Source organism: Poromitra crassiceps (genome assembly GCF_964638095.1).
Source record: "Poromitra crassiceps genome assembly, chromosome: 6".
NCBI lineage: Eukaryota > Metazoa > Chordata > Actinopteri > Beryciformes > Melamphaidae > Poromitra > Poromitra crassiceps.
Genome location: NC_139627.1, coordinates 29,653,139 through 29,673,989, shown reverse-complemented (window position 1 = coordinate 29,673,989; position 20,851 = coordinate 29,653,139). Strand labels below are relative to the sequence as shown.

General features: G+C 44.8%; 1 protein-coding gene across 1 annotated transcript; it reads left to right on the top strand.

Moving 5' to 3' along the window:
- Window positions 1–3,341: 3,341 nt before the first annotated feature.
- On the top strand, window positions 3,342–11,210 carry LOC310778146 (putative methyltransferase; the record flags this gene model as incomplete). Its single annotated transcript, XM_083638494.1, has 6 exons — window positions 3,342–3,452; window positions 6,529–6,689; window positions 7,574–7,790; window positions 8,696–8,799; window positions 10,240–10,377; window positions 11,114–11,210. 6 exons carry the CDS (start codon window positions 3,342–3,344, stop codon window positions 11,208–11,210), a joined length of 828 nt encoding a protein of 275 aa, XP_083494620.1.
- Window positions 11,211–20,851: the final 9,641 nt, after the last annotated feature.

The window sequence follows — 20,851 nt, the reverse complement described above, 5'->3', positions numbered from 1 at the left end:
CACACACACACACACACACACACACACACACAATAGCCTAATGTGCTTAACCTTCTTAGCAATCATTTTGTATTAGGTGCCAATGACTCTCTCACAGAGAGGAATCATGTTCACTCTCAAGCCCTGTCAAAATAAGTCCCTCAAAATTCATAAATCGTTTGCTAATAAATGCATGCTGTACTGCTGATCCCCTGCTGCCTTAAATTCATGCTGAGAAGTTACATAACTGAAAAAATAAACACTGTTGAAATATAAGATGCCTAGCACTGTTGTTTCACAGCAGGGGTGCTTGAATATTTTAGTTGAAATGACCACTGAGCTCTTGGAAACATAAATGCCATATGGCAGACGCAATGCAACACCTTTCATTCCGTTACATAATAAAAGCTTGCTATGGATTTCTAGCTCAAACAAGATCATGTTTTCAGTCAGTTAGCTAGTTGGATCTAGTTAAAGGGGCATGGCTCTGCTGTGATGCTTGTGGAGGGGGGGCTTTTTTGAAAAATTCAAGACATATTTTATTCTGCCTCAATTTCCATGTTAAATACACAGCCAAGGCTTTTGCGCTGCATAACACTATTTTTTTTATCTTTAGTCTTCTTTTTATCGTGTCCACAAAGAAATGTCAGTTACAATGCTAGATGTGTTTCAGCCACAGCTGAACACACTGCTGTCCTTTCTCATTAAACTCTGCCAAATCCGATGCTGTGCAGGGGTGTTCCAGCAGGGGGCATATCAGGAGGTGCTGCATGGTTTGCGGTTCACACACAACGTCTCCGTCGTTCAAATATCCCCATTTTGCAAGAGTGGCTTTTGCTCGTCCAACACCAGATCTTATTAGTCTGTTTAGGCATCTCCACACTGCATAGTTTGTGTCTGCTCCAGGGGGCAGTGCCTCGCTCGCCTGTAGCTCCATTGTTGTTGCTGGTGGGAGGTTGTTAAGTCTTCCTTCCCACGTGACTCTTTCACTGCTTGTGCTCGATGTTCCAAGCGGCGTGACACTCTTTAGGAAGCTGTTTCTAGATTTAAGGTGGCTTTGGGCTGGCACAAGGCCAAAGAGAGGATGTTTTGGATCTGTAGCCTGTTGTTGACGCTCTTTCTTGCTTGCTACACTTCGTCGTATCTCTGGTGGGGCTGTGCCTGCCAGGATGTACAGGCGGTCCGTAGGTGTTGATTTCAGGCAGCCTGTGATAAGGCGGCAGCTAGCATTGAGGGCAGGATCTAACTTCTTTGCATGGGTAGCTCGCTCCCATACTGGGCAGGCGTACTCGGCAGCTGAGTAGCAGAGACCTAGTGCAGTTGACTTCAGGGTCTGTGGGTTAGCACCCCAGGTTGTGCCAGTGAGCTTGCGGATTATGTTGTTTCTCGCATTCACTTTGCATTTGGTCTTCTCAATATGAGTCTTAAAGGAGAGACATCTGTCCAGGGTTACCCCTAGGTAGACTGGGTGTTCACAGTGTTCAAGGGGGGTTCCTGACCACCTGACCTTCAGTTGGCGCTTGGCTTCACGATTTCGCAGGTGGAAGGCACACACCTGTGTCTTGGATGGGTTTGCGCATAGGTGGTTCTCTTCATAATAAGGTGTTAGCTCTTCTAGAGCATTGGAGAGTCTGTCTTCCACAACTTTGAAGTATAGATGAAGCGGCGGGTGTTAGCACTTTTTGGTTGGTCATTGGTGTAGATGTTTCTTTCCTCCCAGCTCAACAAAGAAGTGCCTGTTTTCAAGCATGCTTTCAATCAACTCTGTCAGACAGGTGTCTTTTGTGGTCTCCAGGATCTTGCTGAGGAGACGTCTGTGGTTGACTGTGTCATAGGCAGCTGAGAGGTCGACAAACACCACACCAGTTACCATCCCTTCCTTTATCTTTAGTGAGCAAATGTAACTTTCAACACCCATCGACAATCCAAAAAAATATTTAGATATGGAGATGGTGACTATAAGGAGGACTACAGTATCACACTATACATTCTGTCGAACAATCAGATCGTTCATTCACATGGGTGTGCGTGACATTTTTTTGTTTTTTTTTACTAGTTAGTAGATTGGATTTGATTCTGTTGACCACCAGAGGTAGAGTTTCTCTCAGGGTATTAATCAATTTTCTACAACACTGACAATAGGTAGCCTAACTTTACATTAACAGCCCTTGGTTAAACAATACCAAGAGATTGGGAAATGCGAGAGACTTCACTGAGACAGAGGACTGGTGCACACGTGACTTTAATGTCACGTGTGCCCTAAGCAAGTGAATCTTACCTTCTGAAGAGAGTAAACCTTCACCTCATTAATGAAGCCACAGTGTAGAGTACCGCAGCCTGGATGACATCATCTTTGTAGGCCAACCTGGAAGTTAGCATCGTGCTGGGTTCCCTCGTCTGGAAGTCAATTGGATTTTTGGATGGGGATTTTTCAGTTAGAAGCCTGAAAAAAGGTCTGTGGTTTACAAAAGCTTTATGATACTGATATCTTTGTGTTCAGCACGATTCACAAATTAACACTACTTTTCTGATTTTATAAAGCGTAAATGTGATCGGCAAAAATCGCGATAGCCAGAAAACGCTTCAGAAATCATAAAAATGTTGTTCATTTGTGAAGATTATCTTGCTGAACACAAAGGTCTCTGTTTCATAAACTTTTGTTAAACACAGACCTTTCAGGCATCTAACCAAAATCCACATATAAAAAATAAGATTGACTTCGAGATGACGGGACCAGGCAATGCTAACTTCCGGGTTTCAGGACTCATTCCTGTGGCACTGTATTCTGAGAACCCCCCCCCCCCCCCCCCCCCGCCCCCCCTCCATCTCCAGCCAGATCGCTGATTGGCTCTGACAGGCACACATACCATCGCATGACCCTGACGCTGGCCTCTTCCTCACACACAGACATCTGAGCTAGACTTGAATTTACATTTAATACGCTTATGAGTTATGTTCTATACAGTTAGCATCAATATAATATCTGAACAGAATTTAAACACAGACGCTATACAGTAGCGTACATTATCTGGAAACAAGAGTTTTTGAACTGTCCCTTTAAAGGCCTTAATTGTCAAACATGCCACATACCAATGGAGGTAGTGAGACCTCCCTGTTGCTAAGCACCCCACCGTTTCCCTCTTTTGTGTGTGTGTATGTGTTTGAGAGAAACTGACAGCAAGAGGGAGAGAGAGCGAATTCCGTTCTCTGTTTCAGGGGAAGAAAGAGATAGACGAGTGTTATGAAAGAAAGCAATTCATTTCAATCTGTGCTTTTCAGACTCATGCTAGATCAGCTTTCTACCTCACAGAAAGAGTTGTGTTTAGATAAATAGTTGGTAGGGACTGAGGCACCGACTATTCATGGCTCACCGTTTGTTTGAAGGCAAGGAGCACGCCGCTTCCTATTGGAAGTACAGGATCGCTCCACCAGATCAGCTGATACAACAGGTGCTCGACTTCCTGGAGAAACAGGTATGGAACGAAGGGGGGAGGGGCTTCCTGGAGAAACAGGTATGGAACGAAGGGGGGAGGGGCTTGGACGGGTGGTGCAGTGGGGTGGCAAAAAAGTAATCAATGGGAGGATCCTATTTGTACCCTTCTTTTTTACCCTTCATTTCCTTTAAGATGTTTTAAGCAAACATAATAACACATAATCATTATATGTATGTTTGATATTGTGTCCTTTAAAAAAAATACTTAGGCTTTATTCATAAAACATCTGACATTTTCAATATGAGATCTGTGAGCTGCTTACTTTGAGCATCCTTCCTTATTTCGACTCCCTGCTGCTGTTTTTGATCAATTGATCGATAGATCTATCTATCTATCTATCTATCTATCTATCTATCTATCTATCTATCTATCTATCTATCTATCTATCTATCTATCTATCTATCTATCTATCTACCACTTACCACTCTACCCCCCACAAGCAGGGACTCATGGCAGCACATGATTGAGAACTCCAATTAAGGTGAATTAAAAGCAAGCAGCAGATCATTGGTGTCACAATGACACATTCTCTCTCATTTGATCGTATCATAATTACGTCTCAATATTTTAATGAGCTCAAATGTTCATATAACATGTTCAAGTCCCCATGAAATGAACTACTATTACTTTTCCTTCCTAGAAAATAGTCTCTTGTTGACCTCATACTGCACTAGAAAGCTAATTTCCAATATATATTGATTTTCAGGAGAAAAAAAGGGGGAAAAGTGTCTCTTTAAGAGTATCTCTTTAAATAGACATTTTGAACCAATAAAACCATCAGATTTTTAAACAATCCCTCCCGTCAAATAAAATGGCCTTTCTCTCCCTGACTCATATTCCATTGGTTTAGACTTTTTGAATGATCCTTCAGTGCATTACATCCTGCCCCAAGATCCTCGCATATTCATTTTCATTTCATGGGGTCTCTAAACATGTGGGTCTGTGTCTGTGTTCTCTGCTCTCTAAACATGTTGGTCTGTGCCTGTGTTCTCTGCTCTCTAAACATGTGGGTCTGTGCCTGTGTTCTCTGCTCTCTCTACATGTTGGTCTGTGCCTGTGTTCTCTGCTCTCTCTACATGTTGGTCTGTGCCTGTGTTCTCTGCTCTCTAAACATGTGGGTCTGTGCCTGTGTTCTCTGCTCTCTCTACATGTTGGTCTGTGCCTGTGTTCTCTGCTCTCTCTACATGTTGGTCTGTGCCTGTGTTCTCTGCTCTCTCTACATGTTGGTCTGTGCCTGTGTTCTCTGCTCTCTCTACATGTTGGTCTGTGCCTGTGTTCTCTGCTCTCTCTACATGTTGGTCTGTGTCTGTGTTCTCTGCTCTCTCTACATGTTGGTCTGTGCCTGTGTTCTCTGCTCTCTCTACATGTTGGTCTGTGCCTGTGTTCTCTGCTCTCTAAACATGTTGGTCTGTGCCTGTGTTCTCTGCTCTCTAAACATGTAGGTCTGTGCCTGTGTTCTCTGCTCTCTCTACATGTTGGTCTGTGCCTGTGTTCTCTGCTCTCTAAACATGTTGGTCTGTGCCTGTGTTCTCTGCTCTCTAAACATGTTGGTCTGTGCCTGTGTTCTCTGCTCTCTAAACATGTTGGTCTGTGCCTGTGTTCTCTGCTCTCTCTACATGTTGGTCTGTGCCTGTGTTCTCTGCTCTCTAAACATGTGGGTCTGTGCCTGTGTTCTCTGCTCTCTCTACATGTTGGTCTGTGTCTGTGTTCTCTGCTCTCTCTACATGTTGGTCTGTGCCTGTGTTCTCTGCTCTCTCTACATGTTGGTCTGTGCCTGTGTTCTCTGCTCTCTAAACATGTTGGTCTGTGCCTGTGTTCTCTGCTCTCTAAACATGTTGGTCTGTGCCTGTGTTGTCTGCTCTCTAAACATGTTGGTCTGTGCCTGTGTTCTCTGCTCTCTCTACATGTTGGTCTGTGCCTGTGTTCTCTGCTCTCTAAACATGTTGGTCTGTGCCTGTGTTGTCTGCTCTCTAAACATGTTGGTCTGTGCCTGTGTTCTCTGCTCTCTAAACATGTTGGTCTGTGCCTGTGTTCTCTGCTCTCTAAACATGTTGGTCTGTGCCTGTGTTCTCTGCTCTCTCTACATGTTGGTCTGTGCCTGTGTTCTCTGCTCTCTAAACATGTGGGTCTGTGCCTGTGTTCTCTGCTCTCTAAACCTGTTGGTCTGTGCCTGTGTTCTCTGCTCTCTAAACATGTGGGTCTGTGCCTGTGTTCTCTGCTCTCTAAACATGTTGGTCTGTGCCTGTGTTCTCTGCTCTCTAAACATGTGGGTCTGTGCCTGTGTTCTCTGCTCTCTCAACATGTTGGTCTGTGCCTGTGTTCTCTGCTCTCTAAACATGTGGGTCTGTGCCTGTGTTCTCTGCTCTCTCAACATGTTGGTCTGTGCCTGTGTTCTCTGCTCTCTAAACATGTTGGTCTGTGCCTGTGTTCTCTGCTCTCTAAACATGTGGGTCTGTGCCTGTGTTCTCTGCTCTCTAAACATGTTGGTCTGTGCCTGTGTTCTCTGCTCTCTAAACATGTGGGTCTGTGCCTGTGTTCTCTGCTCTCTAAACATGTTGGTCTGTGCCTGTGTTCTCTGCTCTCTAAACATGTTGGTCTGTGCCTGTGTTCTCTGCTCTCTAAACATGTTGGTCTGTGCCTGTGTTCTCTGCTCTCTAAACATGTTGGTCTGTGTCTGTGTTCTCTGCTCTCTAAACATGTTGGTCTGTGCCTGTGTTCTCTGCTCTCTCTACATGTTGGTCTGTGCCTGTGTTCTCTGCTCTCTAAACATGTGGGTCTGTGCCTGTGTTCTCTGCTCTCTAAACATGTTGGTCTGTGCCTGTGTTCTCTGCTCTCTAAACATGTTGGTCTGTGCCTGTGTTCTCTGCTCTCTCTACATGTTGGTCTGTGCCTGTGTTCTCTGCTCTCTCAACATGTTGGTCTGTGCCTGTGTTCTCTGCTCTCTAAACATGTTGGTCTGTGCCTGTGTTCTCTGCTCTCTCAACATGTTGGTCTGTGTCTGTGTTCTCTGCTCTCTAAACATGTTGGTCTGTGCCTGTGTTCTCTGCTCTCTCAGAAAGGCAGGCCCTTTGACCTGGCAGTGGATGTGGGCTGTGGCTCGGGCCAAGGCACGGTGCTGCTGGCCGCTCACTTTGCCTCTGTGGTGGGGACAGATGTGAGTCCTGCCCAGTTAGACGTGGCCGTGGAGCATGCAAAGGGCCCAAACATCACCTATAGGTCAGCATGGATAAACCCAAAGACAATTGGGAGTAAGAGCATGCTGCTCTGCAAGAACCCTGCATTTTGAACCTCCCACCACCTCCCCTTTAGACCATAGGGATGCACACAAACACACACACACACACACACACACACACACACACACACACAGCCAAATTTCAGCCTCCTAGGGTGAATACTGCCCGCTAAAGGGTGGTGACATTTTTGTGGACCGGCCGACCAAAACAAGAGTGACTGGTCACAGCAAAAAAAACAAAAATGCATAAGCATGAACTAATTCCGTCGATATGCAGAATGCCAGGAAACAAGGTCACCTCTTTTGTTTAGAGATTGAAGAACCTGGTATGCTACAATATTCACTGTGGGCCAAAGCAGGCACAATGAGCCCCCTTGTCTGATGAAACTCACTCATGAAGTAAAGCCCATATAATGCACACTACTGTCAGCACAAGTCAGTAAAATCCAGCTATTTTGTTCAGCTTCACACATTAAATAAATACAGAAACAGGATTCTAATTAGATGGATTTCAGAAGGGATACAAATTATGTGATAAAAAATCCTCATTTATTGCTAATAAGTAACAAGTGAAACACATGCATCCGCAATTTCCATGGGAATATAACATGTTATTGATCATTTTAAGGGTTACAGAAAGGCTTTACATTTGGTACGTTCACTTTACTAGGCTTTTGCCACAATGTCAACATTGTATGTTGACAACTGCCAAAAATTATGATATAAGAATAGATCAAAATGATAGATGAAACAATACATTTTAAGGCACAAAAAAATCAATTTTGATGCTCCAACTTTCTGTCTTTGCTCACCAGGTCCTAGTGCTCAAAGTTTTAACTGGATATCATTACTTGTGGACCTTCAGGCAGTGTTTTGCCGAGGAGCTGCCGTTTGGTGACGGCTCAGTGGATCTGGTGACAGCCATGTCTGCCTTCCACTGGTTTGACAGGCCCCGCTTCCTGCAGGAGGCCCACAGGGTGCTGAAGCCCCACGGCTGCTTGGCTCTGCTCAACTACACCATGGACATGGAGCTCTGCTTCCCTGACTGCTGCTCACACACACTCAACCAAGTCTGCAAAGAGGTGCATGCACAGTTTACACATGAGGGCCCGTATTGTGCAAAGAGTACTCAAATATTATTTTACTGAAGTCCAGGTAAAGGTACTGTTGTAAAAAAAAAAAACTAAAGTAAAAGTAAAAACTATCTCATTTAGAATGTTGTTGTTTTAAGAGAAGAATATATGTGTGTATATATGTGATATATTGTATACATTCTAAAATGATGAGATGACAGAGTTCAACCTTGATTCTTTTCATTGGAAAATTTGGAAATTACAAAATAAATGCACAAAGTAAAGCTAGATTGTGGACAACTCTGACAGACCGGACACAAAATCAGGAAAAAGGTCCATGTAGCAACACTATTATGTAACACTTTGGATACATTGTACCTGCATACACAGCATTGACTTGAACTTGAAGCAAAATGCAAATTTGGAATCAGGCAACTTTCTACACCAGGTGTTGTGTCAAACTCAAAGCCGGGGGGCCAAATCCCCATTATTTTTCCTATACTTATATTATAGGTTATTAATTATTAGGTTATTACTAAAAACAATAATAATTGAATCAGATGCAATTGTAATAGGATAACAAGTAGGCTAAATAAATTTATATTGTGTTACATTTACAACTGGCCCTTTGAGGGCAACCATAATGCTGATGAATAGTTCAATGATGTTCATCATGTCTTCATTTATAATTAGGTTTGTGTTTGTGTTTTCTTGTGATCAGACATAGGTTTATAGATGTTATTTATTGGCACACCGCCAGTTGCTGAAAAGCAACTGGTTGACACGTCATACCCATCTATAAACCTATGTCTGATCACAAGAAAACACAAATATCTAATAATGCTGATGAAATTGAGTTTGACCCTGTTCTACATCCATAATGACTCCATGTTTCATGACATGTTTTCTGTCAGTTTTACATGGCCCTGCAACCTTACCGCAGCCCCCACCTTGGTCCCAACTCTATTGAGCTCTACCGACAGGCCTACGACTCCCTCCCTTACCCGGACAAGGAGTGGTGAGTGACACCAGCTTTTTCTCAATCATCTGTGTTCCACATTCATTCATTTATGCTGCACAGATCTGAAGATATTCATTTACCTTCTCTCATCTTCTATTTCAATAATGAGAGACTAGAAGGAAAGTACAATAAACTTTAATGATGAAACAAACAACACTTAGATTTGGCGTATGACTCCATGGTATGATGACGCTCCTCTGAGACGTGAGGAGGGCGTCAGAGATTTATAGGATAGAGAACCCCCATAGGGAGTTCTATTGGAGCCATGACATTGGTGGTGTTCAGGGGAGGAGGTGGGGCGAATCGACTGCTACGCAGGATTTCAGCAGCTATGGGTGACACACAAGGTGAGTTACAACTTTGCAGGATACGAGAAGACTAATATGAAACTTCATTTAGGTGATTGGCCAGCAGCCGAAGAGAGGGAATGCGTGGGAGACATTGATTGGACAGGGATAAAGTGGGCGTGCATATTTATGAATGGCTGATGTCACCTGAACAGGGCGTTGCTGCAGAGGAGAGAGAGATGAATGGAAAGGAACAATGGATTAGTGAATGGGATGGTTAATCAGACATTGACTAGAGAAGTAGTCTTCATTATTGAAAACCGTCTAAGACATTATTTCACAGTCCCTCCAGAAATGTGTGATATGCAAACACAAGTTTATTCACAAATGTAAGAGGGCCTTGTAAATATAAAAGGTATTTCAATTTTTGCCAGTCCATTTTTACTACATAAATATTCTCTCATCCTTAAAAATAAGACCAACAAGAGTAGGGTTTTTAAAGTTCATTGCTATATTACAGTAATGTAAGAAATATTCTAAATCGACACTTCTGTCAACAACATGATATCACAAATTTGTATTTTGCTTTCTTTCATCTTCTCTAGCAAATGAACACTGCAAATTTATGTTGTTGCAATAATTACATAAAAACACCACAAAATTCTCTGGGGACTGGATTCAAGAATCAAGATTCAAGATATTTGTCACTTCGTTGTACAAGTACGCACGTGTGAAATTCTTATGCTAGGGCCTAGGGGGCTCCATTACAGGACATAGTACAAGACAGTAGAAAAACAGTAGGTACATAGTCAAGTAAGCAGTAGGTGCATAATCAAGTAGACAGGTAAACAAGTAAATATACGTAAATAAGGCAAACACTGTAAAACACAATAGAATAGAAATAAGATAGAATAATAAAAATAGCACGGTCGAGGTCCAGTCAGGGCAAGTTGTGCAGCAGTAATGTGCAAATGGCAAATTGGCAATACAACAATACAACAGAATTATCGCACTCAGTTAAGGTAGTTCAAGTGTGTGTGTGTGTGTGTGTGTGTGTGTGTGTGTGTGTGTGTGTGTGTGTGTGTGTGTGTGGGCACGCGCGCGTGCGTGCGTGCGTGTGTGTGTGTGTGTGTGTGTCTGTATATTGCAGGCATGAGTGTGTGTTGGTGAGAAGGGCCATGCCTCTGTCCAGGTACATGGGGATGTTGGAGTCTTTCTCCAGCTATCAGGCTCTACTGAGAGAAAAGCCACAGGAGGCCAACAGGCTTTCCACGAACATCACTCAGAGGTGAACCACACCTTACATACAGTATAGTGGACACACACAACACAACACAACACAACACAAAACAACACACATTTCTTTAAATATGGCAATTCTCTAAAAAAATATGAAAAAGAATGCACACCAAAACAAAGCCGTAACTATCTCAAGCTCAAGTTTCTTTATCTAATGGAATGCTTACTCCTCATTCACTCCCGCAGTACAAACTCTACGTAGATTCTTCTTAGCAATTAAATAAGTATATATACACAACAGTAAAAGTAACTAAGGTAGGATTTTCAGTACTATAGCACATTATGGCGGGTGGTGCAAAAATGTGATAGTAGCATAATAAAAAGAAAAATTATGATAATGTAATTGCTAACTACAATAGTTAATAGTTAAAGAAAAAAGGTGCAATTGTAAGTCTAGTCCAGCTCGATCTGGTTCTGATACTGCAGTACCAGCGACCGGACAGTAGACCAATTATGAACTGTAATGTAAACTGGAAAAGGGCCAAGCAGATCTGTAGGTGCTCCAATTTGTAGTCAGTAGTGCATCATACATTGTGTTATTCCTCCTCAAGTTGCCCTTTTGCCCCCTCACTGTAGTTTGGGACAAGACACTTGTTGTTTTTCCCCCACCGTGTGCAGGAATAACACACACTGTACTCAACACAGGCTCTGATGAAAGATACGTTGTCCCAAACTACACTCAGTGATTGAAAAATGGCACGCCCTGCATCCTCTGTTCCTCTCAGGTTGCTGTCGGTGATGAAGGAGACGTCTGCAGAGACAGAGGTTGAGGTGGGAATGAAGTATTTCTGCCTGCTGGCCTGCAAACCACAGGAAGACTGACTTCTGCCATCACTCAGAGAAATGCAGAGCTGAAGGCAGTTTGAGGCACCAAATCTTGTGCTTTTCCCCCCAACACAACAGTTCTCTATATAGCACCATTATGTCTTAAGCTTTCACCTTTAACAGCTAAACGATTATAACTCTGTGACTGTTCTTCTTTGACTAAAACAGGTAATGTAATATGTCAGTATGTTGGATGTTTGTTATTAAAGGTACACAACTTTACTTTATCCTTCAAAAATGTCAGACGAATGCCAATAATCTACAGTAAAGCACGGAGTATGGCCATGTAATATTTTAAACACTGTGTCGACTGTTTCTTGATTCTTCATACTTATCTATCGTGCCCCTCCTATCTCTTTAGTGTTAGTAATTTACAGGGTTGTAGTAGGTTTATACTATATTAGTGATTAAATGTACAGAAAATGTGTAGCCTATAGTGCTTAGATGAAGACAGATACTGTAAAATAGAACCCTAAAACTCTTTCAGCCAGCTAATCAATAGGCCCCCACCCCCTGGGAATCCATCAGTTAAAAAAATAAATAAATGTGTCTATATGTGTATTATCAGAATCAGAAAAAACTATTGATCCCTGAGGGGAAATTGAGTGAAACTATATTGCTCACACTCATGTAGGAAAAAATATAAGCATAGAGTCATTATAAGAAAAATGGGAATAGACAATAACACAATAAAATAGAAGTGTAGTCGCAGACTGTAGTTCAATCATGGAAGACCAAATAAGGCATTAATAGAGCACCCCATGCTGTCATAACCCTCAGCCCAAATGACGTCACTAAATGACGTCTCCATCTCCGACGTCACCTTCTCCATGACGTCCCAAATGACATCAGTTATGACATCATAAATGACATCATAAATGACATCAGTTATGACATCATAAATGCCCTTCTCCCAAATGACATCAGTTATGACATCATAAATGACATCAGTTATGACATCATAAATGCCCTTCTCCTGGTACTATATAAAGCCCCCATCACCACAGCTTAAATCACACTTGTGCAGTCATCACTCACCTTGTGTCAGCATCACGCATTCATCCAGCATCTCCAGAGCAAAAAGCTTCATTCAGTCCAGCACCATGTCCGAGTCCGAAAACGAGCAGCAAAGTTTCAGCTCCACCGTGGACGCTTTCCTCCAGAGCACATTCAACGCCCCGGCCAGCCTCGGGCAAATCCCCAATCCCCAGGCTCCATCTCCGGGCGTCACAGGCGTCTCATGGGACGCTCCCCTCACCAGGGGCCGCGGCCGCAAAAGAAGATCCAACGTCAAGGAGGTCCTCGTCTCGCCTGGATCTCAGTCCGCACAGCACTCCGGAGGCCGCGGCTGCGGCAAAAGAGCCCAGAAGTCCACCTCCCCGGATCTCAGTCCGCACAGCACTCCGGAGGCCGTGGCCGCAGCAAAAGAGCCCAGAAGTCCACCTCCAAGAAAGGCCCAGCGAAGCGCACCACGACCGCCGGCTCCTCGGCGGACGCGCCAAGGCTCCAGCCCCTCCAGGCCTCCAAGATCCCCTGATCGCAACGATGTCTTCACTCGCGAGCCCCACGCTCCCCACGGCAGCAGCCCAAACAGCCCTGCCCCAGGTTTCAGGTCGTATCCCCCCTTTTCAGCCGGCATCTCTTCCGGCGGCCGCACTCATTGCCTGGTTTCAGTCAACGTTGCGGCATTGCTGCTGCACTCATTTCAGGCCGGGTGCCAATCCCTTAGCATACGGCATACGGCATACGGCCGCTTCCCTCTCCCGTGTCCATTCGGGTTTTAACAACATGCCTCTAGTCCCAGTTTCCAGTCAACCTTTTCTTTTTCATAGCATGGTTCCTCTCTTACGCATCCAATCCATCGATCCAATCCCAGTCATTTAGATAAAGTATAACCCTTGTAAACTTTTCCGGCCATGCTGAGTAGCGCGCTAGCTACCTGGCTAGCCACCGGCCTTCCATGCTATACTGCGCATGCGCGTGGCTGGTCTAGCGTTGCCAAAGATGCGCATTGCAAATGCAAGATGCGACACTATCGTCTCCCGTCGCATGCTTCAGGCAAAATGGCGATAATCATCAGTTCTGCTGTTGCTGTCCTTCAAAATATAAGAAAATGTATAGCTCAGCGCTAGAGCGGACTGGCTTGAATGTGGGAAAGCGGGGTTCGAATCCCGTGTGCGCGCTGATATTTTAATTTAAGATCCTGGGGAAATATGGTCTAAATCTGAAAGTTCAATAAACGTCTGCAAATAGTGGGTGAAAAAACTTTCACTTTCAAATTTAAACGTCTTTTCAACCGAAAAATGCTCGCGGGTGGTTCTGGCTTCAGCATATGCTTGAATTAAGTTCTAGAGGTGAATGGTTGCAGAAAAGAGGCACCATGAGTTCCCTACTTTCTCCCAGTAGGGAATCGATCTTCCTCTACGAGATTTACTCTGGTATTGCAAATGCATACGAAGCTTCAGTCTCGATCATAAACAAAAGGTGCTCCTCCCAGTCCACCACGGCTTTAATGTGCAGTGCAGCATCACCCGGCTTTCCGTTATGCATAACTCGTCAGGTCAGCAGAGCTCATTCCCCGGTCACGGCGCAGTAGATTCAGCAGAGCACATCCCTGGTCACAGCACAGTGGCTACAGCAGAGCATATCCCGGCAGCGTTGCCAGACGTACGATAATTATCGTACCTGTACGATAATTTTGACCTCGTACGATGTACGATCAATAATCCCCAAATCCCCCAAACGTACGAGAATCTCATCATTTCGTGACACTTAGACGAATCCTACGTCTATCACTCTATCTGTTTATACAATCATCTCTTCAAACAAACATATTTGCAGCTAATACGTGCAGGGTGTTTTGTTGTTGTTGCAACGCAGGCTGAGACCACAGTGTTGAAAAATCATGCCAAGTCCAAAAAGTAGCCTGTGATCAGCGCAGCCCCCCGACATAGGCGCGCCGAAGGCACGCGCGCTGGGGAGGGGGCGTACGATAATTTCACTCCAAAAACGATAATTTTGACCCTCTGGTACGATAATTCAACATTTGCCATCTGGCAACACTGTATCCCGGTCACAGCAGTGGCTCAGCAGAGCATATCCCTGGGCACAGCTCAGTGGCTTCAGCAGAGCTCCTCCCCGGTCACAGCACAGTGGCTTCAGCAAAGCATATCCCTGGTCACAGCACAGTGGTTTCAGCAGAGCTCCTCCCTGGTCACAGCACAGTGGCTTCAGCAAAGCATATCCCCGGTCACAGCACAGTGGCTTCAGCAGAGCTCCTCCCTGGTCACAGCACAGTGGCTCCAGCAAAGCATATAGCCGGGCACAGCACAGTGGCTTCAGCAAAAGTATACCCCCTGGGCACACCTCTTAGAAAATTGGAACGGAATCTCATTTTTCTACGACGAAATCGTCTCGTCTGCCGACGACTTAAAACTTTCTACAGATGCAGCACATTCACTGCTCCCCCTCCCGCTGGACGTCAAAACTAATCAAAAAGGTCATGGCACGAAAACCGCGTGTCTCCACAGCCAGTCTCTGCCTCAACTGAACTAAGTCCACCGTACAACAGCTCAGCCGAGGGTGCGGGTGCAACTCTCCCGAAGTGACAGTACACGACTGTCAAAACAAATGAAAAAGGCCCATAATAGACATACTGTAGACACGCAACTTAAAGTCAAATCCAAGGGGAAAACGTACTTATTAACAATGGTCAGCCCACCTTTAATATTCCAAATGTCAAAATGCACAAATCAGAACGTGCATCTATTAGGAATAGAACGGATAGATAGGAAAACTATGAGAAAAATATCAAGCCTATCTTTGCCTCATACAATTTGGGATAAAGTAAGTGCACAACTAAAGAATATAACATTATGTCTACTCATTTTTAGACATTTTCATGCCATAATAATATAATGCTAAAGGTTAAATATTGCATCTTTAAGCCATTGCTGGCCATGCTCATGCAGGTTGTTGCGACCTTGGTCATTACTGACCCTAAAAAATGCAGGTCATCGCTGACCTTTTTCTTTTGGGGGGGGTGGTCCCCTCCCGGGGGGGTCCTCCCTTCAACAACTGGGCTGCTGTCCTCATCAGCCATGCGTCCTACATCCATCCAGAGCAAGCTGCTATATCATCAGCCCAAAGATGCCTCCTTCCATGATTGGTAGGAAGTATTAATGCATTTCGTTGGTGGCGGTCTTCTCTCCCAATCCCCGTTTGGTGCCCATGCCGGTCCTCCCTTCAACAACTGGGCTGCTGTCCTCATCAGCCATGCGTCCTACATCCATCCAGAGCAAGCTGCTATATCATCAGCCCAAAGATGCCTCCTTCCATGATTGGTAGGAAGTATTAATGCATTTCGTTGGTGGCGGTCTTCTCTCCCAATCCCCGTTTGGTGCCCATGCCCGGGCAATTTGCATATAACCCCATAAGTGTCCTTGCCATTGCTTAACCTCAGTCAGCCCACGTCCTGACAATTTGCACAACCCATCATCCCTGCATTCTGCTTAAACATCAGTCAGCCCATGTCCCGACAAGTCAGCCCCCGTCCTGACAATTTGCTCAACCCATTATCTCTGCATTCTGCTTAAACCTGTCAGCCCACGTCCCGAGAAGTCAGTCCACATCCTGACAACTTGCTCAACCCATTATCCCTGCATCCTGCTTAAACTTCAGTCAGCCCACGTCCTGACAAGTCAGCCAATGTCCCGACAATCTGCATAACCCATCATTCCGGCATTTGCATAAACCTCAATCAGCCCTTGGCCCCCTTTTCCTCATCTCTCCCCATCATCACATGACAGGATCCTGGTTCATCCTTCACTTCAAGACCACACTCCAGAAATGCAACATCCCTGCAGAGAACTATTCCAGTCACTCCTTCAGGATCGGAGCAGCCACATCAGCAGCCATGCAGGGGGCGTCCTCCGCCTCCCTTCAACAACTGGGGCGCTGGTCCTCATCCGCCTATGCATCTTTCATTCGACCAGAGCAAGACACCATATTATCAGCCCAAAGATCCCTCCTTCCATGACTAAAGAGGCAACAAGCACTTCGTTGGTGGTGATCAAACTCTCCTTTTCCTCATCAATGCGCCCATGCCCGGGCTATCCACATCCACGCCCTTGCAACCCCGCTTTGCCTTTAAAAACCCCGGTCAGCCCCTCATCTCCCGACATGCCTAAATTCTCCCCCCGTCAGCCCACGACCTGACTAAAGCATACCCCAGGCGAGCTCCATGACCCCCGTTTTCACTCTCCCAGTTCCTGAAATAACTTTAAATTCCTTTGGGGGATGTCCTATCTCATACGGCACTGACGCCCCTCTCTCATAAGCAAGAGGAGCGTCACATCATGGAGTCATACGCCATACTCAAACTGTCTATTCTGATTCAATAAAGTTTGTTAAAATTATATTATGAGTCTCTCATGATTGAAGTGTAGTCGCAGACTGTAGTTCAATCATGGAAGACCAAATAAGGCATTAATAGAGCACCCCATGCTGTCATAACCCTCAGCCCAAATGACGTCACTAAATGACGTCTCCATCTCCGACGTCACCTTCTCCATGACGTCCCAAATGACATCAGTTATGACATCATAAATGACATCATAAATGACATCAGTTATGACATCATAAATGCCCTTCTCCCAAATGACATCAGTTATGACATCATAAATGACATCAGTTATGACATCATAAATGCCCTTCTCCTGGTACTATATAAAGCCCCCATCACCACAGCTTAAATCACACTTGTGCAGTCATCACTCACCTTGTGTCAGCATCACGCATTCATCCAGCATCTCCAGAGCAAAAAGCTTCATCCCACCACCTCCCCAGATCACCACCAATGTCATGACTCCTGTTGGAAACAAATCCCCTTAGGGGGGATGTCCTATCTCATACGGCACTGACGCCCCTCTCTCATAAGCAAGAGGAGCGTCACATCATGGAGTCATACGCCATACTCAAACTGTCTATTCTGATTCAATAAAGTTTGTTAAAATTATATTATGAGTCTCTCATGATTGAAGTTAGGTAGGTTTAATAAAATATGTGCCTTCCCCTACAATCCTTATCAAAAGTAGGCTACCACTGAGTAAGAAGTGAGAAGATCTGATGTACATAATATGATATTATATACAGCAGTGTGAGTAATCATGATGAAGAGTAAAAGGTGCATTAGATTCCAGTTGGTAAAATGAACATCCGTAAACAGCATTTATCTGGAGCACCGCTTCTTCTTCTTCTCTGATCTGAAGCAACCCGGAACAACGACTTCCGGGTTGCTCGAGGTGCTCCAGATAAATGCTTTTCGGTTTTTGAAAGACAGAAGAGTGGATTTTATGCAATTTGGATGCAACAACTATATGTCATTAAAAGAAGAGGATGTTTTGCATCGGATAGCGTCTTCACTTCAGGTGAAGACTCAAGTAGGAGCTGGCATTTAGACCTAGACGTGAAAATGGCACAGTGTTTGATGGGAAATGCGTGACGTTTGCCGGGCGCTAATGTGCTCAGTATGAGCGAGAAGCGCCCGGCTAGCGGGCAAAGCCGGATTAACCATAGGGCAACCGGGGAAGGTGCCCCGGGGCCCTCGGAGGGTGAAGGGGCCCTCCAAAATTTTTTTTTTTTTTTTTTTGGTCGGGCTCATGTTGGGCTCCACAAAACTATGACACAAATCTAAGCCCAATCAGGACAAAATAAAATGTGTTTCCAAGAAGATTAAGTCTGATGATTTAGTCTCATTGGATGCCTGTGGGCAAGTGGTGACCAGGGGCGCGGGAAGTGGGGGTGCTTGTGGTGCTGCGGCACCCTCTGCTGTTTTGTATTCGAAATGTAATGTCAATTATTTTTTCATCATTGTAAAGCCACAGCACAGTGAAGAGGATATTAATGTGTAGATTAGCCTTTTCCTTTTGCTCTCAGAGTGCATCAGATTCATGCATTTTACTTTAAAATGTACACAATTTCTTTGTCCAGGGGGGGCACAGCCCCAGACTAATATTTTTATCCTGCTGGTGCTACCTGCTTCACCGGTAGGACATAGCACGTGGGAGGTTCACGCTATTCCAACCAGTTCCCCTCCCTCTGAACAGGCGCCCTTAACGATCAGAGGAGGAACCATATAAGCAACCAGGATGTTGCATGTTTTTGTGAAGGGGGTTCCTATATGAAGGAGACCCCCGGGAGGCACGGGGAGAACATGCAAACTCCACACAGAAAGGCCATTTTGCCGACCCCCACCCGGGTGGTGGGCACTCGAGGACATGCGTACGGGCACGCATTCCTTCAGTGTTCACATCGGCCCAGGTGGGAATCGAACCCACGACCTTCGAGCTGTGAGGCGATAGTGCTTACCACTGCACCACCGTACCTCCCATAATACTAATGTTAATTTAAAATGAGATATTCCTCTAAATATGGCGAAAAAACATCCAAACATCCGGACGATGGGTAGGGGGGCCCCTGGGAGCTTCAGTGCCCAGGGGCCCCTGGGGGTGTTAATCTGGCTCTGCTAGCGGGGTAAAAGTACAACAGTAAATTGTCAGTTCATCAGTAGAATGAATGTCTTATATGGGGGACCAGATGTGTTAGAATAAATGAATAAAGGCATCAATATACATGGATATATTAATAAATATGCAAGTAAAGTGAAGATATGACATTTTGGATAGGCTGTTCCACAAATTACCACTAGAGGGCAGTGTTTGATCAAATGTGCACTTAACACTAAATCACATAGCTACATTGGTACATGGGACTTCCTTCCATGATATTCATTCTCACATATAATGATGAACATAGAAACATAGTTCTTCATCATCAGGTTTCATTTTTTCCCTGGCAAAATGTTGGTAATTTCATAATGCACATCGAGGACAATTTATTCTGCCACATTCTGAGGTGCTGGTGCTGTACTGCATCATGTTTTTTACTTGATAGGAGTCTGGTTACAAGCACATTTTCTTGTGTCTACTATATAGATTTTGCATCCTCAAATATTTGCAATAACGTATAATCAGTTTGTAGACCAGTGTTAGTAGAAAACTATTCACTATGTCCTAATATTCAGACCTATATTGTATTGTCCCATTAAGACCAACAACATCTTCAGCAGCTCAGACAGGATAAGTGTGTTGTAATAAAAACAGTAGCACTAAATTCCTTTGTAAGATTTATTTATTGAACTCAGGAAAAACATTAGGTTACGTGCAGTTTTGCACTCAAATGGTGCGTGACCCAATGAACCACAAATTCCCAGTGGTGCAAAGAAAGACAAAGCCATAAAATGCAGTTTACTTTTTCTCTCGAGGGGGGAGAATTATTATTATACATTATTTTAAAAACACATGTGTACCATCAACTTCAAAATCAGCCACACATAAAGCATCATCAATATCATCATCATTATCACCATCACCATCTTCTTCTTCAACCGCTTATCCGGGGTCAGGTCGTGGAGGTAGCAGTTCCAGCAGGGAACCTCAATCTTTCCTCTCCCTGGCCACATTAGCCAGATCTGACCTGGGATCCCGAGGCATTCCCAGGCCAGCGTGGAGATATCTTTTTCCACCCAGAAAACAAGACTAGGTCAAACCTAGCTGACCCGCAGTGTTCCCAACAATTTTCTAAGGAATGTAGCTATTTGTTGGGGGGGTCTAACCCAATTACTTTTAACCACTTCCTTGTACTATTCATCGGTTCCCTTTAATTACTAGAGCACTTGCAGTTTCAATTTGACACAGGCTTCACCCTTCACCATAACAGGCCTCTATTGGTTGAAGTTCCTCTCTAGTTCCCTCAGCACACTGAAATACATGCACAACACATGCTCAGCCAATCAGAATGAGGCTATACAATGAGCGGCCCCCCATTCAGTATCCACTTTTCTTTAGCGCTCTGAGATAACAACTCTGCTAAGGATGCCATCATTAGATTCAACGATTGTGACTAGATTTGTGCACCCTGACCCCCGGACTGCAGGTCACTGTCTATGCATGTTTCCTGGGATCTAGCTCTTGTGAGATGACAGCGGGACGTACAGTAGCCTATGTGGTCGTGACTCACCTAAGTTCCCTTCTGCCCCAATCACGATTCCCCGCCACCTGCTTGCTCCCTATAGACCTGGAAGTGGAGGAGGCGGCGCTACTGCAGGGAGACAGCGAGGATTCTCTCCCGTCTCCGCTCAAGCAACCTCCTTTATAGTCTCTCAAGCCAGAGGCGCACCCAGCAGCTGTGTGTGTGCTACCCAGACAGAGTGGCTAGAGCCATCTGTGTGCATTCTAATGGAGTTGCGTCAACTGCACTGTTGGGTGGAACAGGTGTGGAGTGTTGTGGTGGATGCTCTGCATTCATCAGATTTTATTTGTAGGATGTGTCTGGGTCTTTGTCAGGCTCAGTGCTCAGGATGGGAGCCCTGTCGGCTGCCCCGGCAACTGAGCAATGGTTTTCAACACTGTTTGCACCATTGAATCAGCATGACTTATAGCCTACTTGTTAACGAAGCTCAGTGTCTAAGCTCAGTGGCATATTGAGCCCATAGTTGTTTATGTACTGTACATAGCCTAGTGTAGCCTAGGATACTTCACCTACACCGCTTACTTCAACATGGGTGTGATTTGTCTGCT